The following is a 27,477-nucleotide window of genomic DNA, read 5'->3' on the forward strand; positions in this document are numbered from 1 at the left end:
CTCCTAAGGATGGGATTCAGCACATAATTGATGCTCTACTGAGCCAAATATTTCTGTGAATGCAGAGATAATGGGATGTAAAAACATCTCGCAAACATCAAAGAGATTCATAGCCAGACCGAGGTCCGATACTCAGATATCCGAGCTTTCTTTAAAGCGCGGATTGTAGCCGCTTCTAACTTCGTCAGGCCAGAGAGGGCACGGGTGGGGGGCGAAGGGGTTCCTCATTCTCCGGAGGAACCCGAGTGGGAGGAAGGCGCACACCTGGAGAGAAGGCGACAATGGGCGAGGCTGCGCGAGGCTTGTGGAAGCTAGGATCGAGGTCCTAAGCTTAGAGAAAAGCCTAAGGCTCGGGCGCAGGCATCACGGCCGACAGGCACCTAGGCCCAAAGACAGGTGTGTGCCCAAGGAGTCAGGTGCACTGCGCCGCGCTCCCAGGGCAGACACACCCTCCTCCGCCCACGAGTGACCTAATTACAAGGTGCCTGCCGCGCCCAGAGGCGGAGGTGGCCACTCCAAAGAGGCTACCACTTGGCACCCGTTCCCGCCCTCAAAGATTTAGGAATCCCATACAATTCCAGCGCACCGTGAGGTCACAATTCTAGTTTCTGTAACCTGAGTACAAACGCGGGGCGAAGCGCAGAACCGTCTCACCTTAGAGAAAAAGCTCGGACTGGCAGGTTCTCCTCAACCTCGCAAGCCCCAGACTGCGCCTGCGCTAAACAGGCGCCCGCGCCGCGCAGGACTTTGTGCTCTGGAATTAGCCCAGTTTCCTGCTGCAGGCGTCGCGCTTGTTCGGACTCGGTCCTCCCTTCCCCGCCCCCCCTCCCTTCTGAACCACCACGCCCTAAAAGCGAAGGTGCCTCAGTTACCAGCCGACTACGTTGCGCCTGCGCCGTGGCCCCTGGTTGCCGCCCCCCCACTCTGGCCTGGCGGCGGACCGGGGTTGGCTCTGCAGTTGCGCAGCTCTTGTCCCGGCCCTTCTACCCCGCCGCACCCCGCCGCCTCCTGACGCCGCGCGTGATGTCACCACGCCGGTGGCCGCCATTACAGAGAGCCGAGCTCCAGGACTAGATCGAGCGGAGGAGGACAGCGGCCGGCGGCCGGGTACTTCTGGGAGAACTCGCGGGTTCGCGCTAGCGCCGAGCAGCCGCCAGTAGCCACACAAGTACCCCGGGAACCGGCGGCGGCGTGTGCGTGTGGCCCGTGTGCGGGCGGCGGCGCGGGAGTAGCGCGGAGCGGCAGCCGGTTCGGGCGGGTGGCATCATGGACGAGAAGGTGTTCACCAAGGAGCTGGACCAGTGGATCGAGCAGCTGAATGAGTGCAAGCAGCTGTCCGAGTCCCAGGTCAAGAGCCTCTGCGAGAAGGTGAGCTTCTCTCCGGTTGCAGGAGCCGCCGCGGGCCGAGCCCACTGAGGAGGCGGCGGCTGTGGGGAGAGTGCAACATGGCGGAGGCCGTCGGCCCGGGCCCCCCGAGCCTCCCAGACCGGCGCCCGGCGCGGCCCGGCGGCGGCTCCCGGGCGACCCGGCGCCCCCTGCCTCCTGCGCAGGGATTGGTTGTCGCCGCCACCGCCGCCTAAAATGGCGCCGTTCACCCGACTCCAGGGCTTCCGAGCCTCCAGCTTCGGTGCCGGGAAATGTGGCTGGGGGAGCAGAGACCCTGTGTGTTAGGGTCGGGCACGGTTTTGAGATGGATGTAAGAGGACTTGGGTTCTAAGGTCTGGGAAGGAGGTCTGTGACTCTACTGAGGTGGGTCAGAGGCTTTTTACTTGTACTCGGGCCTAACTCTTCGGTCCAGAGCTGTCCAGAGGATCCTCCAAAGGCAGGCTCGTAGGTTACATACCAAGACCTGTCTAAAGGTCACACAGCTTTAGTACTATTCTCGGCGGTTTGTGTTAAACTCATTGAGCAATCTTTGACAGAGACTTAAAACTGTGTGTTGTAAAAATTTTTAAATATACCTCTAACCTAATTTCTGCAAAGGTCGTGGTGGTAGATGGAGGGAGGAGTACAACTTATTTTTCATAGTTGGAACAAATGGAGAATTTGGTGAGTCATACTACATAAGGAGCTTTCGGATTGGAAATCAAGTGTCAATTTAATCTATGATTTATATGCTGACTCAAATTGGGTAACTGAAACCCTTCTGTAAACTGAACGTACTTGGCATTTTGCCATCTATTTTTAAAATGAACAGCGTAAATTTAAAGCAGCAAATTTTGTATCCCAGCTCTTTGTTTGAAAACTTACTTGTTGATATTTTTATGGGTTTAAGTAATGGTGGTAATAATAACGATAGCTGTACATTGAGCTTTTATTGTGTCCCATACATTGTGCTTAGCGTTTAAATATTTTTCAGATGTTGTAAATGGAATGCTGTAGTTGCTTTAGTAAGTCGATTTTAAATTACCTAATTCCGTTTTGGTTTTCCCTAGGGGTTGGGGAAACAGGTAGTCTATTTAACTATTGGCTGTGTCGTGTTTTTGAAGTCTTAGAAGTCAGCTTTCTAATGTATAGAAAATGCTTATCTCTCCTATAAATAGTTTCACTCTTGTCAAAATTAACTTTGCAGCATTTCATTTTAGTACAGAATTGCAGAATACCATATTCACATTTTGTGTTAGTGTAGAGAGTTATTAGAGAGCAATTATGCTGACTCGTTTGTGGTTTTGATGGGAAAATTGGGTTCATGAGTTTGATGTATTTACTTCTAAAGCAGGCTTTTTCAGAAATGCTGTAAATAAGTGCAATTTAAATGAGTGAAATTCAGATTTATTTATCCTAAGCCTGAACAACTCTCCTACTAGTTGATGAGGTGGCACATTACCTATTGGAGCTCAGTTTTACTGTTAGCAATGTATTGAGTCTTTTGTTCCTCTTTTACCCTTAATTTTCTTTCATCAAATGAGAATGGTGTATGTAGTAAGGATTTAGAAATAGGCTTCTGAAACTTAATGTATATTGTCGGGCCTTAATTTCTAGGTGCTGTAAGTGATGATTTTAATGATTTTTAAAGATCAGTACTTCATATAAAGACATTGAGTCAGCAGTTGGCTAGATGACTAGTCATTTGTGTAGAAAACATTGAAAGAGAGGTAATGATGTAATTGAAAGACCACTGGACTTCAAGTTAGACCTGGACACTAGTCCTCTTTCTGCCACAGAGTAATTGTGACTGACCTTGGGACAACCACTTAGTCCACATTTTCCTGTCTGTAAACTAAAGACTTAAAAACAGATGTTCCAGGGACCCTTCTACTATGAAATTATATAATCCAATTTAGATGCATACATTGTGTTTAAATATTAAATATCTAATGACTATTCAAGATTGCTTTTATGAAAGAAGTGAAAAGCAATGAAGTATAATCATGCTTATTCTCGGGGAGTCTAAATCTAGTTGGAAAACAGTAGTAGATGAATCAGGGAAGTAGTGGGTTTGTGTTAGAGACCAGAGGAGATAATACTGGGGGCTAATGTTGGTTATCAAAAGCTTGATAATTTGGTAAATGTTGATTCTTGTCCACAATTTTGTAAAACTAAGATATAGTGAGATTAAACAATTTATACTTAGATCCCCACTGGTTATCCAATGTGGCCAGGTATTTGTTCTTAGAGTCAAAAAGATGGAAATAATGTTTGAAGTTAAGTTTCCAAAAAATGGATCCTTTGAGGGGGAATATTATACAGTCTTAATACTCTTTTTAACTTGTAAATATTTCAACTTCTGGAAGTATATTAATTTTGCAAACTAAATTAACTTAAAGGCAGCTATTCAGGCATATGAAATGAGTTAGGATGCATGACTCGAAATGATTTTTTGTACTAGAAAAGTTAACACAAAAGTTCTCTTTTCACTATTAATTGACTAGCCAAAGCACATATAGTGAAAGCTACATATTTTGAAAATCGTAAGGGAAACATGTTTACATTAGTATACTAGTTTTTTATTTCCTTTTAAAGAAAAAATTCTTGTTGGAGACAGGTACTTGGTAGTAGTTGATCATTTCTTTCATTATAAGAAGGAAAAATAATTTAAAAGCCTTCCATCTTCCTGAGCATGCCTGATCTGAATGAAATATTTAAATGGTAAAGATAGACTATACCATTAGAGGTATGGTGATTAAAAAATTCAGAGACCATTATTGTAGTATCCTATCAGCAATTAACAGTGGATGTTCAAAATGCAGAGAATCCAGGTGTGTATTAATTAGACAAAGGTGAATATGGTTTTTATGCAATTGACTAGTTAAGGTTTTTTCCCCCCAAAATGTGATCAAGGCTTATATCAAAACCAAGATGATTGTGTGAAGTATACTTTGTCATTTTGGGAATCATAATTTTAGTTGATTGCTGAAAAATTTGTGGTGAGTGAATGCAGTGTTGTCTTAAGTACACTTCTATAGTCAGTAACATTACTACATTTGTATGACTGGACTGGTATGTTTCCATTTACAGATTGGAAGAAGTAAATAGTATCAACTTGCTTTTGCATTAACTACAGTAAACACTCTTTTATTATGTGGCTTCAGCAGTGGTTTAATTTAGGTATGATTTTTGGCTTTGTGTTGTCAGGTCTTACCAAACTTGTGGAGAATGTTGTTTGATAGCCAGTTTTTTTTTCCCCCCCCTCTTTCCCCAAAGGAGTTCTTTACCTAGGTATGCTATTTTCCATTGCTCTGCAAACACTATAAATAAAATGCAGTCATTAAGTCTTCACATTTGTTACATGAGTATGGGAAAAAGCAAACCCTTCTAAACTGGATGAGCTGCAAGATATTTGATCAAGGTTAAATTTCTATATGAAGTGGCTGATACATTTTTATGAGTCTGTATGTGTGCTTAATTTAAAAGGTTGTTTGGCTCATTTCCATAAAAGTAATTTGAATATTGGAAACAAATGGGGGGAAAACATGATGCAGAATATTATTTTCATCATATTTTCACATATACAGTTCTCTTAAGTTTATGAGACATTTATTATCTTCAGTTATAGATAGAAACCAGAGTCTCAAAGGTACAGTGATTTGACTTCAGGGGCTAAAGTGGGATTGCATAGGCTTATGGATTCTGTGCCCAGTGTTCTAGTCTTGCTTCACAGCCTTCCTCCCCTCTCTTTTCTTAGGGAGTGTTAATAATGAAAGATGGAGGTGAATTGGGGTCAAATTGTATTGTAGAATCAGCAGCTCTGTAAAATAAAACATTATTTTTATTCTGATTGCTCAAAGGCTTCCTATTCATGTCACACACTGTTGTCTCACTTTGTCCTGGAGGAAGAAACAGTAATAATTCTTGAATTTTGGATGTGGCTCACTGCGTTTTCCCCTCACATACCATTAGTGAGAAGAAAATGCCAGCTCATTTTCTGTGTATCCTCAGTGCAAATCATGATCTAGAAGGTGAAATCTAAAATATTCCAGGAAAGCATAAGTGACCTTTATATTGTACACTACGCTTGTAAAATCACTACAGCTTGTAAAATCCCTTTTTATCATAGCTTCCACAGTCAGACCTATTTGTGCCTTTTGTGTGTTTCGTGATCTCCCAGGCATGAAGCAGTAATGCACTTGGTTTTGGGTTGACTTACTGAGGAAACATTGAAAAGGTGAACAGTCCTACTATTCAGACACACAAGTCCCCTGACTCCCCTTTTATTTTCTCTGTCAGAGCCAAGAATTCTCTCTGCAAATATTGGCAGGTGAAACCCATGCTGTACAAAGCATGATAGGCACTGGAGGAGTGTATGTAATAATTGTAACATGGGTCAGGTGTCTCTCCACCACCCCCACCTCCACTTTGTATGGCAGCAGATATTGCTGGTGGTGGTGTAAGTCATTTGTCAGTTATTTGTGGAGTATGTGTTTAGTTTGGAGGAGATGTACAAGGAAAGCCAGGAGACATTAGGTTTGGATTGAGGTAATGGTAGGGGGAGGGTCTTTTTTAAAGGTACTGAGAAGGGAGGAAAAGTTAAGTGTGACAGACAATCCCTTGTTTTACTTTTTTGGCCCATCTCTCATTTCTTTTTTTCTTTACTTATTTCTCATTACCATCTTTGCCTGAAAAAACCTTAAACCTGCACTCTCCTACACAAGTGAGCTATGAATTGGACTAGAACTATTAAGGGGGAAGATTTTGTTTTTGTTGTTTTAAATACCTTTTCTTTCACCTTCTGGAGCAGAGGTGGTAGAGGAGGCTCAAGTAGAGAGAGGTCTGGCTGCCAGTAAATGGGGGATTGGTTCTGAAAGAATTGTAAAGAGCAATCTGGAATTAACTGATTAATTTCTTAATGTTACAAAGTTACTATTGCCTCCTTACATATTGGTGTAGCATTTAGAATGGATGAACAAGGCAGTGACAGAAATGTGTGTATCTGAATCTGGGTATTTTCAGGGTGCCTGGGTGGCTCAGTCGGTTGAGCATCCAACTCTTAATTTTGGCTCAGGTCATGATCCCAGGTTCTTGGGATCAAGCTCCTCAGCAGGCTGCTGCTCTGCTGCCCCCCTCCCTCACTCATGGGAACACTCTCTCTCAAATAAAAATGAATCTGTATATTCTAAAGTGTACGTGACCAGTTGGCCAGTCACTCTGGTACTCCCATGTCCTTACCTCTGCTTTAGTCATTTAGTTACTACAGATGGGAGTATGGCTGATGTTGAGGGGGCTGAAAGAAGACTGAGAACCTCTTTCTAGAGTGCTCCTGGGAAACATTTCATTTACTTAGCTAGAGATGTATAATAAGTGTAATTCACTAGACTGTCGCATGTCAGTGGTGCTATGTGACGGTGTACATTTGGTTTTGGAATTCATTCAGTCAAAATTTATTAAGCCTCCATTATGTGTGTTATTCATTTTCACTGTTTAGCTTTGTCTAAATAGCATTATTTTAGGGATGTTAGTTCATTGCTCTAATAGTACAGTTTCATGTTAGTCAGGAGGTTGAGTTTGTAGTAAATTCTATAGATAGGAAAGGTTTTAGAATGTGTTAATAGTGATCAAGTGAATTTTATTTCTTTGCCACCCATTGTTTGTCAGCTGAGAGTATTTCCCCACTACTTGTTTCTGTTGGGTGGCTCTGACTTAATGAAAAGGCTTAAGAATTGCTTTAATAAAATTTTAGTGATAGAAGGAACCTTAAAGACCATTTAGGCCAAGTCACCTGGTACAGATGAAGGAGCCCAGAGTGGCTGAATATTGTCCATATGGAGTGTTGTGGTGAGAATTTTTAAACAACTACATATATACCAACATTTCTCTGTTTAGTAGGTTGTATATATTTTTTCCCCTTTGCAGGCATGATTGGGAATTTTTAATTCGTGCATATGTGTAGGTTGGTTAGTAAAGACCTGGGCCAGTGTGTTGCATGGGAAACATAGGGTCTCTGAAGAAAATGAATGTCCATATTCTTCAGTGGTCATTGAAGAATATGGACATACATTTTCTTCAAAGATACAGATGATTATTTGACAGAGATGGAAAAACATCAGCCTATGTAGTATTTTCTTTTAATATAATTTTAGAATTTTCCCTAATCCCTGACCTTTTTCTTCTGGTTAGACACTAATCAAATAGTAACTACTGGTTCCTAGAACATTACATGGAGGGGTATAGTACTTTTCTAGTATAATCACACTGATAGTATGTATACAGTATAATCATACAGAAGACCAAAATGTTTCATACACTAGAGGCATCTCTTCAGAATAATTAAAGAAAAGGCAAATAATATGAAGAAAGATTATGATAATTAACTCAAAATTTGTTTGCTTCCACAGCTAGTAGTATGTCCTATATTATGTATCACACGAAAATAAAAATCTGTCCATATATACTAGTTTGTCATGAACCTTAATTTTTTTTTTTTGCAGTTATGAAAATCCGGGAAACCTTCCATTTATCTTTCATAAAAGCAGTATGAAGCAAAATAAAATTCTCTTAGAGTATTGAAAAAATTTATTTTTTCTTGTGAATTTACTTTTTAAAAAAGTCTTCAAATGGGGGTGCCTGGTGGCTCTCAGTTAAGAGTCTGACTCTATTTTTTTAATGTTTGTTTATTTTTGAGAGAGAGAGCATGCGCACACATGTCGGGGAGGGGCAGAGAGAGAGGGAGATGCAGAATCCCAAGGAGGCTCCGGGCTCTGAGCTATCTGCACAAAGCCAAATGCAGGGCTTGAACTCACAAACTGTGAGTGTGTGACCTGAACCGAAGTCAGATGCTTAACTGAGCCACCCAGGCTCTCAAAGCATCCACTCTTGATACTGGCTCAGGTCATGATCGCACTGTTGTAAAATCGAGCCCTGCGTTGAGCTCCCTGTGCTGGGCACAGAGCCTGCTTGAGATTCTCTCCCTCTCCCTCTGCCCCCTCCCCCACTCTTTCTCAAAATAAATAAACATTTTAAAAAAATAAACCTTCAGATGTTTTTAATTCTGAAACTAAAAAGTAAAATTCAAAAATTAATTACTGCATTTTTTTCAGCTTTGCTTCTCTTATGCCTTTATGGCTATATTGGTAGAAGAAATACTCAACTATGATTAAAGTATTGAATGTTTAATTTATGTGAAGTAGAGTTCCAGTGAACATTTGAATTAATAACCAGATTTTTAATAGAAAAATATCTAAGAACATTATCTAGCTCTCTGTCAATAGATATTCAGAGAATTTGTGTGGACAGTCTGTATAAGAGAAAAATAACTGGTAATAAATAAACATGGAATAAAAAGTTTGAATTCCAAAATGAAGAGTACTAGTTAAGTCACAATGTAGCATTTTATATTTTAAGTAGATGGGAATAGGTACATTCTTCCATTTATTATTGTATTCAAGTTGGGCATAATTGAGCTTTATATAGTACATACGTAACAAAAAATGTTAGTATATTTAACTCTGTAGTTCCATAATTGAAAATTTCCTGAAAGTAAATTAAATAAACAATACATGTATAGATCTGTTTGGGAAGATATTATACAGCAGTTTAAAGTGATCGCTATAATGCTATAGGACATTGGGTTCATGAATACGAACTTAAAATTTTTTTTTAATGTTTTTATTTTATTTTTGAGAGAGAGAGAGGCAGAGTGTGAGTAGGGCAGGGGCAGAGGGTGAGGGAGACACAGAATCTGAAGCAGGCTCCAGGCTCTGAGCTGTCCGGACAGAGCCTGACGTGGGGCTCGAACTCCAGGACTGTGAGATGATGACCCGAGCCAAAGTCAGACGCTCAACCCACTGAGCCACCCAGGTGCCCCATGAATATGAATTTTAGTACACAAATTGAGATGTTAGCCAATTTGAAGCATGAAGTCTGTTTGTGAGTAGTTTTTGGTGTGGTAGGATTAAGACTACCACAATCTATTAACATTTTAATGTTCTCAAGTCTTCTCATATAAAGAATTTTTACATAGTTGCAATCGTTCTGCATTTTTAAATGTTTGCTTGGTTTAATAAGAAAAATGAATTAATATAGTCCATGACTTTTTCGACAGTACATGTTAAATAGAAATTATACTGCTATTGTGTGCCCTTAAGGAAATTAATATATAAATGGTTGGCGAATCATTGTTGGTCCCTGTTTTTCTTTTTTCTTTTTACTTGTCTTCCTTGAAATATCTTGACTTGAATGATTTGTGGAGTCTAATTTAAATTTGCTTTGGGGTACCTGGGTAGTTTAGTCACTTGAATGTCCAACTCTTGATTTCAGCTCAGGTCATGGTCTTGTGGTTTGTGGAATCAAGCTTCGCTTCAGGCTCTGTGCTGGCATTGCAGAGCCTGCTCAGGATTCTCTCTCTTTTCTTCCTCCCCTACTTGCACACTTGATGCTCTCTCTCTCTCACAATAATAAATAAACATTTTTTTAAAAGACAGTATTTCTTATTTTAAAATTTTGGGGTTTTTTTTTTTTTTTTTTTGTAATTTCATGTTATTATGGTGGTTAGGGATAGCCCATATGCCAAGAAACCAGATTGTTTTTACAGTAATTTGAAAAATAAACTTTTAAGGTTTCTGAATCTGAGCTCAGAATACAGAGAGGACATTGATAATAAATTAATGCTCTAAAGATTTCTTTTCTTCAAGTGGATCTCCAAATTCTTTTAATTTAGGACAGTAGAACATTTTAACTTTTCACGGTTAAGTTCTTATTACTGGATTACCCTATTCTAGTTTTAATCTTGTTCTAGGAAGGTTTTGTTTATTTTTGTTTTTTTTAAGGTTTATTTATTTTGAGAGAGAAAGTAGGCCTGCTCAAATGGGGGAGAGGCAGAGAGAGGAGGAGAGAGAATCCCCTTCTCTGGGGTTTCACAGCAGGCTCAGCGCTGTCAAAATGGACCAGGAGATTATGACTTGAGCCAAAATCAAGAGTCTGATGCTTTAATCGACTGAGCCACCCACGCGCCCCATTCTAGGAAATTTAAGGTCACATCTTTTTTCCTTAAATTCACTGATTTCAGTCTTTGCCATTTGACTGAAATCCAGTAGGGTTCCAATAAATTAAAAAATCAATATGATGCTAATTAAACTATTTTTAAAAACTTTAATTTTCTTTCAGTTGTTTATTAGCTGAGCCTGTTGAAGCTTTGGAAAAGTGTTTTAGGGAAGCAAAAAAAGTTTGGGGTGTGTGTCTTTTTCTTTTGTTTCTGGGCCTAATTCAGGTGATATGAGGCTTTAAATTATAGGAATCAATATCAGAAAGTGAAAAGATAGTTATTAAATGTATAAATATTTCTAATGTTAATTAAGTTGCTTTGTAAATCTGGTTCTCCCATTTACTTTGAGTATAGGCTAGAGAGTTGAAGTTGTATAGCTACCTTTAGAAACTGATGGTTGGTTAAAAAAGAAAAAAAGAAAAGCAAAGAAAAACTGATGGTGAAGCCCTGCAGGTTCTAAAGGTGACTCATTAGAGGTCTCATTAGGTGATCCATAGAGGGGTTTGGTTAGGTGCTTCTGAAGGTAGAAAGGCCTGACTCCATGTGATAGCACAACTTCTCTTTTTTTTTTTTTTCTGTGATTAGTTTTTCCTGACTGCAAAATAATCCTCAGTGAGAACCACTGCAACCTTTATTGTTCTGGTGATAGTGTATTTTGGTGTAGTTATCATCTTAGAGGTGAGTTGAGGTTAAAACAAACAAACTATACTTAAATTCTTTGTAAGCTTGAATTTTTATTGTTAAAATATACTTAATAGTTGGCTTGATGGCATCTGATACATAATACTCTTTTCTGCAGGATTTAATTATAATTGTTCTAGTCTGAAATTTGGTAGGAAGGGAAGGAGTTTGGGCTTTCCCAGATTTAGAAGTTTAAAAGTTCACTTAATACAGTGTCCTTTCCCTTTTAGAGGATAAGTTGGTAACATCAACATAAAGAGAAGCTAACTGTTAAATATGTTAATAGGTCCACCTCATGGTATCTTTCAGGAAAAGTGTATATGTATACTAGGGAGCCAATACTAGGATATACATTGCACTGCTTCCCCCCACTCCCTGCTATCCGCCCCCCCCCCCCGCCCCGTATTATAATCCCTCAGGGAATACTCTACATCCAGCATGAGAAATTAACCAAATGAATATATATGCATTATGATCTCCAAGATAGATTGTTAGAAAAGCAGGCTGCTGAATAATACTTTTTTTTTTTAATGTTTATTTAATTTTTGAGAGAGACAGCGCAAAGGGGGGAGGAGCAGAGAGTGGGAGAAACAGAATCCAAAGCCCACTCCAGGCTCTGGTCTGTCAGCACAGAGCCTGATGCGGAGATGAGGAGGTGAACTGTGAGATCATGACCTGAGGCAAAGTCGGATGCTTAACTGACTGAGTCACCCAGATGCCCCAATACTCTTACTAGTTTAAAAATGCAAAGGAAAACGAGTATGTTTTTGTAGGCATATAATATGTATGTAAAATTTGTAAATAAGGTTTGAAAGGATGTACATCAGGATACTGTTGGTGGTTACTTTGCCCAAGGGGAGTGAGATTGTGGAGAGTGGTCAAAGGGGACATTTAGGTTTTTTTGTTTTTTGGGGTCTTTAAATTTTATTTTCTTGTTTATTTATTTTTAGAGCATGCACTCGCGAGGTAGGGGTGGAGAGAGAATCTTAAGCAGGCTGCATGCTCAGTGTGGGGGCTCGATCCCTCGACCCTGGGGTCCCTTTGACCCTGGGGTCGTGACCTGAACCGAAAGCAAGACTCAGAAGCTCAACCGAGTCACCCAAAGGGAACGTTCCCAAATTCCCAAAGGAACATTTAGTTTTATCTGCTCCAAAGTATTTTTTCCAAAGGTTGTCACTATAACCTTCACAGTTTTAAAAGTAAAAGTAAAGATACATTGTAGATGATTGTGATTTGCTGAAATTGAGATAAAAGGAACAAATAGCATTTAGGTTTAAATGTCATTTTAGGATTTGAATGGAAATTTTGAGTAGGTTGTTATAAGGACATGAGGCAGTCATGAGTGGCAACTTTTTATTTTTCATACAGGGAATAGCCTTGTGGGTAAGCAAGTGTCAAGGGATGTATTTTGGAATGTAACTTCTTACAGAATTGTAAGATTTGTACAGTTCTGACCATCTGTTTTATTATGTCATTGTCCTTTTAAAACTTCTGAATAACTCGCAAGTTTTTTTGAAGTAGGACCTATCATTTCATTTGCAGCTATTTTCCTTACCATGTGCCAGGTGCTAAAAACACTGGACATGGTATTAATCCCAGACTTATTCATGGAATATACCTAGTGAAATTCTGCCTTTTAGTAATAATAAGTCATGGGAGATTGGAATTACCCTAGCAATTTGGATTCTATATATTTTTTAAGAAATATGACTCTTTGAGACACAGTGGTCTAAGTTTTAAAATGTTAGGGGCAACTGGGTGGCTCATTCTGTTGAGCATCTGACTTCACTCTTGCCCTGTCTCTCTCTCAAAAATAAATAAACTTTAAAATAAGCTTTTTAAATAAAATGTTAGATCAAATGAATGATTAATTTTTGGATGTCAGTGGTTGGTCATTGTCTTGAAATAGGCTCCCCAAGTGTTTGAAAACTTGAAAATAAGGGTTCTTGAACTTTGTTGTACCTAAGAAAGCACTGGAATAGAGTGAGGAGGGGAGACTAAAAAATTATTGATGCTTGGATCCCACTCACAAAGATTCTGGCTTAATTGAAGGAGGAGTAGCCTTGGCACCTGGATTTTTATTTTATTTTTTTCAAAGAGCTTCTCAAGTGATTTTTTTTAATGTTTGTATACTTTTGAGAGAGCGAGAGTTGGGGAGGGGCAGAGAGAGAGAGAAAGACACAGAATCCGAAGCAGGCTCCAGGCTCTGAGCTGTCAGCACAGAGCCCAAAGCAGGGCTCAAACTCAAGAACCTCCAGATCATGACCTGAGCTGAAGTCAGACGTTTAACGGACAGACTGAGTCAACCAGGAGGGGGAGGGAGGAGAGAGAGAGAGGGAGAGAGTGTATCCTAAGCAGGCTCCTTGCTGTCAGCACAGAGTCCAATGAGGGCTTGATCTCATGAACTGAGATCATGACCTCAAGCTGAAATCTAGAGTTGGATGCTTAATCCGCTGAGCCACCCAGGTGCCCTCAGGTGTTAGTTAGTTAGCTAGTTAGTTATTTGTTTATTGTGTTTAATTTTTTTTTAATTTTTTTAACGTTTTATTTATTTTTGAGACAGAGAGAGTCAGAGCATGAACAGGGGAGGGTCAGCGAGAGGGAGACACAGAATCTGAAACAGGCTCCAGGCTCTGAGCTGTCAGCACAGAGCCCGACGCGGGGCTCGAACTCACCGCGAGATCATGACCTGAGCCGAAGTCGGCTGCTTAACCAACTGAGCCACCCAGGCGCCCCTATTGTGTTTATTTTTTGAGAGAGAGTGAGTGTGAGTGGGAGAGGTGGAGGGGGAGGACGGGGGACGCAGAATCTGAAGCAGGTTCCGGGTTCCAAGCTGTCAGCACAGAGCCTGACGCGGGGCTTGAACCCACAAAGCTGTGAGATCACGGCCTGAGCTGAAGTCAGCCACTTAACCGACTGAGCCACCCAGGCCCCCCTCCCCCTGCCCCCAGGTGATTTTTAAAGTGTGGCTAAGGTTGCATACCACTGCCTTAAAACCAGTCCTTGTTACCTTTGGTTGTCTCTCAAAATGTAATGAGCAATTAAGTTAGCAACAGTTCTCACCTTCATGTTCTCGTGTGTTGCCTTCCCTCACCCAGCCTCCCACTGTACATTCTGGAACATCATTCATAGTGCTAGCTGTACAGAGAAGAAAATGCTCAATAGATGTTGAGTGTCTGAGGTAAATACTTTAAATCCATTCTCAGAATAAATTTCTTTTACCTTCTTGGCTTAACTGAAACCTGGCTCTTCTCAGGAAATTATGTATTTCTCTAATAGCCTTCCCAGATAAATGGATGGATGCTGCTTTCCTCTAGCATAGAATTCCCTGTTTTTCAGGTTTCTGTTTTCTACCAAATACCCAAGCACCTTTCCTTACTACTGTTACCTATTATTTCTTCATTCTTCAGAGAACTTGGTACCAGTTTCTAGGCATGTACTTCTGATGTTGTTCTGAGAGACATCCATGTTTTTCCCTCAAGATGACCTCTCTAAGAGTACCCAGTTTAAGTTCTTGATTCATTCAAAAAATACACATTAAGTGCCTTTTACATCTCAGACATTGTTCTAGCAAGGTGCTGTGTACATGATGGTGAATTGAAGGAATCTAGTGAACATTTTAAACTCTTAACTTTGACAGTTGCCTGGAAAATAGATTACAGTCAGGAAACATGGAAGCAGGGAGTTCAGTATGGAGGCTAGCACAGTAATCCAGGTGAGGTAGGTAATGGTGGCTTGGACCAGGGTAGTGGCAAAAAAAGCATAAATAAAAGCTGATTGATTTGCCATATGTTGTGGAGGGAGACTAGACCAGACTTGTGATGGATTGGTCGCTGAATACTAGTAGCCTTTAAGCTCTACTCTGTCTCAGATATCCACATGTCTAGCCCTACCTCTGAAATCATAAATTCACTTATCAGGTTTTCTGACAGGGAATCTTTGTTCTAATACTACTTTAATTAGACTTGTTCTTCAGTCCATGTCCTATTTCCCCTCTTCATTTTGTACCTGGGGTGACCAACTGTCATGGTTTACCTGAGCACAACTGAGTCATCTCTTGGGATGCCAGACTTTGAGTGCTGAAACCAGCATAATTTGGTCATCCTACACCTACCTGTCTTCCCTCTTGTCTACTCTTGTCAGGTATGCTTCAGTCCTGTTAGCCTTTTCCTGAGAATTGATACACATGATTGCATCTTGTCTGTTTTGGACCTTGTCCCATTTCCTACTCCTATCCCCTTTCTATAACTAACTCCTGCCAATTCCTTGGACCTCAGGCAGTTTTCCTAGCTTTCCCAGTGTTTGTGATCCTGAAACACTCCTGCTTACTCTAGCATGTCTTAGCACTTGGCCTGATCATTTTGTCTGCCTCTCTTGCTCCACTGTGCTTTTATAGGCTGTCATGTTTGTTGTGATGTCTTACTTACCCACCATTTACTCTTTCCCTTTCTTTTCACCACTTAACACAGCCAGTACTTTGTTACTTGTTTACTTGTTTGTGGTCCTCTGCCCCCAGTGACCTATCTTGTACACTATGCCCCCAGTGGCTAGGACAGGGCCTGGCACGTAGTATCACTCAGATGGTTGAGCAAATGAACGAACGATTGACTCCCAGTGCGCTTTAGTTTTGGGGATATGATAAATGATTAATAATAAATGTGTGTTGAATGACTGATAGGATTTCTGTTGAGTGAAATGTTATGCTGCCCTTAAAAGTAATGTTTGAGTTTGTGATTACATGGGGGAATGCATATACTACCAAACAATTTTATAAAAACCACGTATATTGAATAGTTAACAATTATAAAACAGAAAGTTTATCTTTTGGTATAAAGAATATAAAAATACAGGCAAAATTTTCGTGTTTCAAAAAAAAAAAAAAGGTCAAGCGGAAATTAGAAACTTTTCCTCATAGCCTGGAATCTTGAAGTGCTGGCATATTTTAATTAGACATTAAAGCTAAGGAAATAGGTACCTGAATGTCTTGTTCCACTTTCATTAATCTTATATGGCTGCTAATAATAATCTGTTTAGCATGTAATTAGATAGTAACTGCTTGGCATAAAAACTGATAGTGATGAGAAGAATAGAACTGTGCATCTTGATACATGTTTTTTCCCCTAAGTGTCAGGAGTGAGATAGCAAATAGATGGAATCTGGCCATATCTTGCCCTTTTATGTTAATGGGATTACCAATGCCCACATTTTCATCTTCTACGGAGTCTGCCCCTTATGCTACATTAAGTGTAAATAACATATCTTTGATATCTTTGTTAATGTTTCATGCCAAATGTATTGGTTTCTTTTTTCTCCATCCGTAGGCTAAAGAAATCCTGACAAAAGAATCCAACGTGCAAGAGGTTCGATGTCCAGTCACCGTCTGTGGAGATGTGCATGGGCAATTTCATGATCTTATGGAACTGTTTAGAATTGGTGGCAAATCACCAGATACAAACTACTTGTTTATGGGAGATTATGTTGACAGAGGATATTACTCAGTTGAAACCGTTACTCTGCTTGTAGCTCTTAAGGTAATTTCTGTTTTGTTTTGGCATTTTGTACTGGGTGAGACAGTCTTGAATGTTCTTCTTTTCCTCAGTAATTTGTGATTTTCTTTGAATGTTCAGTTTTAGGATAAAACTCCATATTTAGGAATGCAAGTATTCAGGTTTGGGGCTTAAAAATCACAGGTCTGTCTTCATTCTGAATAAGGGGATGGTACAGAATAAAAGTAAAAAGGTTATTATGCAGGTTATTTGAAAAATGTTAGAGGGCTGGTCAAATAGAAACGTAACTTTAGTTAATCGGGATGTGGAGAAGTAACATAATTATCTTTCTAGATGCTTTTGAAATAAAATATACTAAATGTCAGAATGTTTACATCTTTTGACACAGTAATCCTATAATTAGACTTTTACTAAAGAAGAAATTCAAGAGGAAAAGAGCTTCATTTACTTGAAAACCTTAACGGTGACATTATTTTTAATACCAGAAAAAGAAGATCTAAAAAGCCAACAAAAGTGAATATCGAAATTAAGATTTATCTCAGTGGAATAGTTTGCAGCCATTAAAACTTGACAATCTAGAAAAGCAAGTTGCGTTATACCATTTGTAGCTTTGTGAAATATACAAAGATCTGAAAGTGAAAACAGTGGTAGAATGGTCGATAGCTTTTAGAATGGCAGGCTTCTGTCTTCCTCTAGGAAGTATGACTTTACTTTTAGGAGAGATTCTATTAAAGAACATTCACATTGGGAACTAGAATGTATTATCCTAAGGGAAATAGAGAAAGACAAGTATCGTATGATTTCACTCATGGGGAATCTAACAAACAGATGAACATGGGGAAGGGAAGGAAAAATAAGATAACCAAGAGGGAGGCAAACCATAAGAGACTTAAATATAGAGAACAAACCAAGGGTTGCTGGAAGAGCTGTGGGTGGTAGGGTGGGCTAAGTGGGTGATGGGCATTAAGGAGGGTACTTGTTGGGATGAGCATTGGGTATTATATGTAAATGATGAATTGCTAAATTCTGAAAAAGCTATACGTTAATTAACTTGGATTTAAATAAGGGGGAAAAAGAACATTCACAGTGATAAAATGGCTGCCAGAAACTTATAATATTGGGTAAGTGGTAAGATGTAGTTTTGGCAAGAGCTGAATTGTAGGCAATTAATACAATGTATGTGTTTATGTAGCTACTAGTCTGAATCATGTAATGTGCTACAAAACATTTTTGGAGGATAGTATGTTCCGCATCTGTAAAATGAAGCAGTTAGATTAAATGTTGGATTAAAAATTTATGATGACTCTAGATACTGTGAAAACAACCTTGCAAACTAATCTGTATGCAAAGCCCAGGATGAATCCCAGTGCTCAGAGGAGGAATGAATATGCTGCCTTTAAGAATTCATATTTGCGGGGCACCTGTCAGTGGGTTCAGTGTCCGAATTTGGCTCAGGTCATGATCTCACAGTTGTGAGTTCGAGCCCCGCATTGGGCCCTGCACTCATAGTGTGGAACCTGCTTGGGATTCTCCCTCCCCCTCTCTTTTTGCCTCCCTCCCACTCATGCTTTCTCTATTTCTCAAATTAATTAATTAAAAAAATAATTCATATTTGAAGGTTGTGGGACTGAATTGTGCTGCATGCCCTTCCCCCAGCCCCTTTCATACGTTGAAATCTTAACCCCCAGTACCTCAGAATGTGACTGTATTTGGTGATAGGACCTTAAAGAGGTAATTAAAGGAAAGTGAGGTCATTTGGGTGAGCCCTAATTCAGTATGACTAGTGTCCATGTAAGAAGACATTAGGACACAGATCCAAAGTGAAAATGATCAGACATGTGGAGAAGATGACCATTTGTTAGCCATGTAGACAGGCCTTCAGACTAATCACACTTTGATCTGGATTTCCAGCCTCCAAAACTGTGAGGAAATAAATTTCTGTTGTTTAAGCTGCCCATTTGCTGTACATTGCACACAAATCGGGGAGTCGGGGGAAGGAAACTTCAGCAGGTGATGCTTGGACAGTTGGATTATCCATATGCAAAAAAAAAAAAAAAAAAGACTTAGATACCTCATACCGTACAAATGAATCAAAATCAGACACCTAAATGTAAGAGCTAAAGCTTTGATGCTTCTAGAATAAAACACAGGATAAAATATTTGTAACCCTGGGTTAGGCAGTCATTTCCAAGATAGGATAAGAAAAGCATAGTCCATTAAAAAATTATTTTTTAATTTTTTAATGTTTGTTTATTTTTGAGAGAGAGAGAGACAGAGACAGAGTATGAGCCGAGGAGGGACAGAAAGAGGGAGACACAGAATCAGAAGCAGGCTCCAGGCCCTGAGCGGTCAGCACAGAGTCCGATGCGGGGCTCGAACCCACGAACTGTGAGATCATGGCCTTAGCTGAAGTTGGACACTTAACTGACTGAGCCACCCAGGCGCACCCCCCCCAAAGGAAATTATTAAATTGGACTTCATCAAAATTAAGAGTTTTTGTTTTTCAAAAGACATCAGTAAGAAAAAAAATTGCGTTCATATAATAAAAATGTATTTTAATTCAATAAGACGAAAAGGGACAAAACACTCAGATATTTCACCCGAGAAGATAAATAGTAGAAAAGCACATGAAAAGATGTTCAAAACCATTAATCATGGAAATGTAAATTAAAGTCATAATCACACTCATTAGAGTGACTATCATCAATAATCTGATAATATCAAGTCTTAGTTTATGGAGAGATTAGAACCTTCATACACCAACCATTTTGAAAAATAGTTTGACAGTTTCTCAAAAAATTAAGCATACTTGTACCCATAACACCAAGCAATTATAGTGAACTGGGAATATACCCAAGAGAAATGAAAGTATATTATAACTTTTTTTAAAGTTTTATTTATTTTGAGAGCAAGAGCCAGAGAATGAATCCCAAGCACTGTCAGTGCAGAGCCCAGCATGGGGTTTAAACCCACGAACCATGAGATCATGACCTGAGCCAAAACCAAGAGTGGGGTGCTCAACCAAATAAGCCACCCAGGTGCCCCAAGTAGATTGTAACTTTGTACAAAAACTTAATGGAAGATGATCATAGCAACATTTCCATAATACTCAAAAGCTGTAAACCATCCCAGTATTCATCCTATTGGTAAATAAATAAGCAAAATGTGGTATAATAGCCATACAAGGGAATAGTGTACAGCAATAAAAAAACAGAATAATCCACTGATTCATACACAGATGAGCCTCAGAGATATTCTGATGAGTGTATGAGGCCACACAAAAAAGTATTATTCCATTTTAAGAAATTTCCACAAAAAGCGAATCTCAAAAGACAAAGTTAAGTCAGTGGTTGGGAGTAGGAGTTGGACAGCCTATGGCTGATATTTTTGGACTGGTGGAAAGGTTCTAAAATGATTGTGATGGTTTTTGTATAACTGTAAATTTACCAAAAGTCATCTAACTGTAGACAGAAATTTCATGATTGGAATATTACAGCTGATGATTATGTTTTGTATAAAAGTTGGTAGTCGTAGGAGTTTGATTTTAATTGAGATAGGCTTTGCTGATACTCCATGGTCAAATAACTATAGATGTGGGATTTGGGATTTCATTTTACTGTGGTGTGGGGGCATGGGGTCCCCCCCACCACTACCAAAATTGGAACTCTGGATTTTCTTGTAGAGTTTGCTAAACTGTCATTTGGTTTTTGAAAGAGCCAGGTGTTCGTATGTTTTGTTTTCTCATTTTAGGTTCGTTACCGTGAGCGCATCACCATTCTTCGAGGAAATCATGAGAGCAGACAGATCACACAAGTATATGGTTTCTATGATGAGTGTTTAAGGAAATACGGAAATGCAAATGTTTGGAAATATTTCACAGATCTTTTTGACTATCTTCCTCTTACAGCCTTGGTGGATGGGCAGGTATGTAGGTCTTACTAAAAGTTACATTGCTGGTTATTTTCAAGAATCTGCTTTCTTTTTTTTTTTTTTTTTTAATTTTTTTTTTTTTTAACGTTTATTTTTGAGACAGAGACAGAGCATGAACGGGGGAGGGTCAGAGAGAGGGAGACACAGAATCTGAAACAGGTTCCAGGCTCTGAGCTGTCAGCACAGAGCCCGATGCGGGGCTTGAACTCACTGACCGTGAGATCATGACCTGAGCCGAAGTCGGCCACTTAACTGACTGAGCCACCCAGGCGCCCCAAGAATCTGCTTTCTTAATGTTTAGGGCCAGTCATTTTTCCACCCTCACATCCCTTTTAGACTTCTAAAGTACCTTCTCTGTATCAAGCATTGACTGAACTGTTAAGTTGGGACCACAAGGATAGAAGATGTAGCCCATCCATCCTCTCAAGTTGTTTCTGGACAAGTCTTGAAGATGTAACTAGCTATTTACTCACCAGGTAGAGAAGTGCACAGAAGAAATTGCAAGAAAATTCTATGAGAAGGAAGGTAGTCTGTGGTGAGGGTAAGGTCAGAAAAATGTTTCTTTGGAGGAGTTGATTGAAGTGGAGTCTAGGTGTAGTAGCAATGATTTATCAGGAAGAAAGGGAGTATGTTCAATAGTTGAGAGTGGGCTGGAAGAAAGACTGACCCTGCAGATACAAGCCTGGTTCTGGCAGAACACAGAAACCCTAGTGAGACCAAGTGATGTGGGCTGACCAAATCCAGAATGTGTGAATTTTCTTCTATATGAGGTTAACATTATAAACCACTCTTTTCAGATATTCTGTCTACATGGCGGCCTGTCACCATCCATAGATACACTGGATCACATCAGAGCACTTGATCGCCTACAAGAAGTTCCTCATGAGGTATTGACTCTTATTTGGTAGAGAGAGGGAAAATTTAATTGTAACTTAATTTCTTTTATGTATTCTCTACATTAATGCTTAAAAATGACCCCATGTGGTATGAACAGCAACCTCATTCTTCAGAAGAAGCTAATATTAAGAAGCCTGCCAAGATAACAGTGCCTTTGGGACTGGCCTTAGAATCTGGGTAGTTGTCTTCAGAGCTCTCCTTTCATTACTGGACTATACTGCCTAATGTTGAAATTTGCGTACTATAGGTAGGTTAGTAACTCGTTAGGGTTTGTTGCTCTTGGGGCTCATTGATGTAGGATGTACTTCTAAAAACATCTGGAAATAGTTTCTTACTTACTTGACACACATATTTGACTTTAAAGCAGACCTTAAGCTTTTTGAAGCAAATATCACTCAAAAAATGTGACTTTGTAGGGTGCCGCTTCTGATGAATTACTCAAATCGTTTTTGCAAGAGGCTGTTTAAAACTTAACTTGCAATAAACAAAACAAAACTTGCTTTTTAGGGTCCAATGTGTGACTTGCTGTGGTCAGATCCAGATGATCGTGGTGGTTGGGGTATATCTCCTCGAGGAGCTGGTTACACCTTTGGGCAAGACATTTCTGAAACATTTAATCATGCCAATGGCCTCACATTGGTGTCCAGAGCTCACCAGCTGGTGATGGAGGTATGTTCTCCTCTTTGAAACCTGATTTGCTTTTTATGTATTTTTTAAAAATGTTTATTTACTTATTTTGATAGAGGGCATGAGCATGGGATGGGCAGAGAGAGGAGGGGGGAGAGAGAAATCCCAAACAGGCTCTTTGCTCGAACTCATGAATTGTGAGATCATGACCTGAGCCTAAATCAAGAGTCTGACACTTAATGGACTGAGCCACCCAGGCGCCCCCTTATTTGTTTTTTTAAGTAAACTTAAGGAAGATCTTAGGGATGGATTTTGGGTTTGTTTTTTTTTTTTTTTTGGAAGGGGATAGATCAGTTAGTGATATTAATGATGAGAATATTCCATGTGTTCCTTCCAATAAATTTGCCTGAGCTTTTTCAGTAGATGCATACTAGAATTAAAATCTCAAGCTTTTGATCACAGTGAATTTCATAGTTGACATACTTTCAGAGATGTCTTTAATGACTGGGTAGTGCTTGGGATTTTAGAGTGGGAAAGTAAGATTCAGGGAACAGGAGAGGAGGGAATGTAGCATTTTATGGTTTCAATTCTGTTTATTTCATGTATTTAACAGGTAAATGTAAGGAGGGGAGATTGAGATGAAATAGAAAAATGTTCACTGGTCCTTTGGATGGTAGAATTATAGGTGATTTTAAAGAAGAAACCAAAGGGGAGATGGGCTAAGTTCTTAGTATAGAACATTGATTAGCATATTTATAATATTAGGGGCCTATTTAGATTAATACTAAGTGGTTGTTATAAAATTATGACTTTACTAGAGATATGGAAAGATACTTGTGTACAATACTTAAAACATAACTCATGTATTCAGATGGACTTCAACAAAATGAGGCTGGAGATCCTAGAGGCCTGTTTTCTTTGTACCTGGTCAGTGACCAACGTGGGGACCTTCACCTATGACTAAGAATTAATATGGTATTAAATTAGCCAGAAACAAAACATTAGTATTCTTCAAGCTTTGTGGGAAGGGGAGATCTTTTTTCTCTCTTGAGTCATATTTAATTGTAAATAAGGGAGTAAAATAGGTTTTTATCACTTTTCCTTGTAGGGGTATAACTGGTGCCATGATCGGAATGTAGTAACAATTTTCAGTGCTCCAAACTATTGTTATCGTTGTGGTAATCAAGCTGCAATCATGGAACTTGATGATACTCTAAAATACTCTTTGTAAGTATTTACACCTGAGTAGATGGCTGCCATTACAGTTGAGTCAAATTGTATAGTTTGAATGGGGGGGGTGGTGTGTAAGAATTGAAGGGTTCATGCTAAATTCAGATTCCAATTTGATTTTTGTTTCCTTTTTTTTAATGTTTATTTTTTATGGAGGGGGGAGGGGCAGAGAGACTCCCAAGCAGGCTCTGCACTGTCAGCACAGAGCCCGATGCGGAGTTTGATTGCACAAACCATGAGATCGTGACCTGAGCTGAAACCCAAGAGTCTGGAGTTTGACTTGAGTCCCTCAGGCCATCTTTATGTTTCCTTTTGAACAGACCTGTGATATGTTGAAACACATCAACAGAAACCTGGTACTGTATAGATTCTGATGTGTGAATTATTAGGATTTTAACTTTTAAACACTTGTTTTAAATGTGGAATTCATAAAATATATCCTGAGGTTAGATTACAAATACAGTACATTGGGCTCTTTAAATTTTATTTATTCAGTGGAACCCGCCTTTCATATAATCTTGGAAGGAACTCTGATATGTAAAAATTCTATCTGAAGTTGCATCAGCTCTTCGAGGAGGTGTGCCACTACAAGACTCTTATTAAATGCATGATTAGGCTGCAATTAAGGTTCTCTTCCATTAAGGCAAGCTTAAATCATACAGGAAAAATATTATAAAGTCTGAAAGAATAATGTTCTTGATTTTGATTGTCGGTACATTGGTAACGTGCCATATAAACAAAAATGTTTTGTTTTTTCAGCTTGCAGTTTGACCCAGCACCTCGCAGAGGCGAGCCACATGTTACTCGTCGTACCCCAGACTACTTCCTGTAATGAAATTTTAAACTTGTACAGTATTGCCATGAACCATATATTGACCTAATGGAAATGGGAAGAGCAACAGTAACTCCAAAGTGTCAGAGAATAGTTAACATTCAAAAAACTTGTTTTCACACGGACCAAAAGATGTGCCATATAAAAATACAGAGCCTCTTGTCATCAACAGCCGTGACCACTTTAGAATGAACCAGTTCATTGCATGCTGAAGCGACATTGTTGGTCAAGAAACCAGTTTCTGGCATAGCGCTATTTGTAGTTACTTTTGCTTTCTCTGAGAGACTGCAGATAATAAGATGTAAACATTAACACCTCGTGAATACAATTTAACTTCCATTTAGCTATAGCTTTACTCAGCATGACTGTAGATAAGGATAGCAGCAAACAATCATTGGAGCTTAATGAACATTTTTAAAATAAGTACCAAGGCCTCCCCTCTACTTGTGAGTTTTGAAATCGTTTTGTTTATTTTCAGGGATACCGTTTAATTTAATTGTATGATTTGTCTGCACTCAGTTTCTTTCCCTTCTCAAATCTCAGCCTCATGTCGTTCTTTGTTATTGTCAGAACCTGGTGAGTTGTTTTGAACAGAACTGTTTTCCCCCCCTCCTATAAGACGATGTTACTGCACAAGAGCACTGCAGTGTTTTTCATAATAAACTTGTGAACTAAGAACTGAGAAAGTCAAATTTTAATTGTATCAATGGGCAAGACTGGTGCTGTTTATTTAAAAGATACATCAATTGATAAATTTTAGAATTTGTAGAATTCTAGGTAAAGAAAAATAAAAACTAAGGTCACTATATAATCTCTCTGCTAACTCCTTGACATTCTTCAGATGATTTTCAGGACTTGTAATCCAGATAGTACAATTTGTCAGATAGCCATCGTGCTCTTCGTGCGTTCTTCCTGCATATTAACTGGCCTGCAAGAAGGGAAATCTGTGCAACTTCAGGAAGACCCAACTGTGTTTAATTGTTTGGTTTTTGTTTTAATAAAACATCATGTTTTCAGGTGGAGCTTAACAAACTAATGTGTCTACTTATCAGTCAGTGCAGTTTCTGATGGTAAATATCCTATTGCTATGTATGTTAGATGGACTCTAAAATGATTGACAGATTTTGTACATTGCTTGTCATGTGATCTTAGAGTTAATTTTGTCTCAGATAAAAAAGCTGTTAAAGCATTATCCTGTATTAAGCTCTTTAAGTGAAACTAGTTAAACCAAATAGAAAACTGTTGCTAGATCTTGGTTTAGTGTTATGTGCATTCACCCAAGGACTAAAATGGCATTTGAAATGAAGTGGCAGGGCTAAGCACTTAATGAGTTTTCCCCCACCCTTTTATCCTTTGAATAGGATTAGGAAGTTAAAACAGTTCTTCTGTGGAAACTACTATTTGGTCATCTAAAGCTATGAGGGTAAACTTCAGGGCACTTGATCATTATTTGTGTGAATGTAGTAATAAAAGTTCCTTTGCTTTGTATTGTGTTGAACTTGGAACTGACAAGGAAGTTTTCTCATATCTAAGAAGTGAGTAAAATACACATTCTGTTGTTTTATTTTATTTTATTTTTTATTTTTTAATGTTTATTTTTGAGAGAGAGACAGAGTGCAAGTGGGGAGGGACAGAGAGAGAAGGAGACACCGAATCCAAAGTAGGCTCCAGGCTCTGAGCTGTCAGCACAGATCCCAATGTGGGGCTTGGAACTCCTGAACCATGAGATCGTAACCTAAGCTGAAGTCAGATGCTCAACAGATTGAGCCACCCAGGCACCCCACACACATTCTGTTTTAAAAATGGTCTAGTTTCTTTTTTATCTGTCCTCTGATCTAATTGACAGTATTTTTGGTGGCTTGTGGAATTGATGGTCCAAAGCAAAAAGCCCTGTTTTTCTATATCTGCATTCCATTTTATTCTTTTCATGCTTTCACAAGAAATACATGTATCTTTTTTTTTTTTTTTTTTTTTTTTTTTTTTGCTTTGTCACTTTATGCCCTTTCTCTTTGAACAAATAATTTATTGTGTGCCATAGTTTTAACCCAGTGTCCAAGTAATTTAGATACCAGGCAGCTGGTTTTCAGGTACTGTGGTAACAGAATTGTCTTTAAAGGAATGCATATCTTCAAATTGACATGTGGTACTATCATTCAGGTGTACAAATTCTCTAATTGTTGTGGTTAGCAGAAAAGGGCTCGTGGCCAGAATGGCTTGGGTTTAGAATGATTGCCAGAATTTCAACTAATTTTCTAGTTGTACAGAAAGACTGGAGTTTAACCATCTTAACTGGGAAGTGTTAGTTACCTACCTATGAAATGAATTAAAAAAATGCATTGGTAAGTATAGTAATTTCCTTTAATAATAATAAGTAATTGCTGTTGCTGATTTGTCAATTAGTAACAGATTAAAAGAATTTTTATAATAAACTTTTTAGAAAACTTTTTTTTTTCCTTAAAGACTTGTCAACTAAAAATATGTATTTTGAGTATTCTGAACAGAGAACTTACAGGGGTTTGCTTTGGAACTCTTAAGGGTAAAATGAATGATAAAATGGTATGCTCATTTCTTAGGTTGAATATTCTAAGCAAACACACATGACTTTTTTCCTTTTCTTGGTTGCAGTAGATATGTTTTAAATGGAAGAATAGTTAAATTATTTTTCGGAAAGACTTAGCTTTAGATGAGTAGGATAAGGATGGTTATTTCTGTGGTTCTCAGCCTTGGTGCCCACAGAAAATCTGATTTAAATTGTTTGGAGGCATATGTAGGCATATTTTTTTAAGTTTCTCAAGTGATTTTAATTTACATTTAGATTTAAGAATCACTGCTCAGTTTTCCAGCTGCAAATTTCGGAAAATTGGTTTTTGTGGTGATTGGTGGTGGTTGTGGGTTTTGGTAAAATTAAAATATACTGTAGGACTCTGTTTCAATAGTGACTTTCGCCTGTCCTGTATAATAAGCATTCCCCTTACTTGTCAGCCTAATGTGTTCCTAGAAATGAACCTTAAAGTTTTATGATGGGCTTGTTTATTTTGGGGTGGATTCTATTCAAATGAGGTGCACCTATTTTTTTTTTTTTTTAAGTTTTTTCCCTTCGCAGTTGTACAATTTACCAAGGTTGTTGATGTATTATCTCAGGCTTTCCTGATGATCTCCGTATTTGTTTCAATCTTAGTTTAAGCCTGTGTCTTAGGACTATAAGTGTATTTTATTTCTGCTTTTTATTCTGTATATTTAATTACACAGGTACTGCCATGTAGACAAAAATGGGATGTTTGCTGAAATGGCATTGTTGCCGTCCTAGTGCTATCCTGTACATATGTTATGATGTTTTTAGCAGCTGGTATATAAAT

General features: G+C 38.9%; 1 protein-coding gene across 2 annotated transcripts; it reads left to right on the forward strand.

The window, feature by feature from the left end:
* Positions 1-1,008: 1,008 nt before the first annotated feature.
* On the forward strand, positions 1,009-25,619 carry PPP2CA (protein phosphatase 2 catalytic subunit alpha). 2 transcript variants are annotated; one of them, XM_060636130.2, is made up of 7 exons: positions 1,009-1,368; positions 16,420-16,629; positions 20,356-20,529; positions 21,333-21,422; positions 21,940-22,101; positions 23,168-23,286; positions 24,049-25,619. In XM_060636130.2, exons 1-7 carry the CDS (start codon positions 1,267-1,269, stop codon positions 24,119-24,121), a joined length of 930 nt encoding a protein of 309 aa, XP_060492113.1. In that variant the 5' UTR covers positions 1,009-1,266; the 3' UTR covers positions 24,122-25,619. The 2 variants fall into 2 exon arrangements, with proteins under 2 accessions (XP_060492113.1, XP_060492114.1); XM_060636131.2 differs by lacking the exon at positions 1,009-1,368 and adding an exon at positions 1,672-1,696.
* Positions 25,620-27,477: the final 1,858 nt, after the last annotated feature.

The sequence above is a fragment of the Panthera onca genome, chromosome A1 (assembly GCF_046562875.1).
Source record: "Panthera onca isolate mPanOnc1 chromosome A1, mPanOnc1 haplotype 2, whole genome shotgun sequence".
In the NCBI taxonomy this organism is placed as follows: Eukaryota; Metazoa; Chordata; class Mammalia; order Carnivora; family Felidae; genus Panthera; species Panthera onca.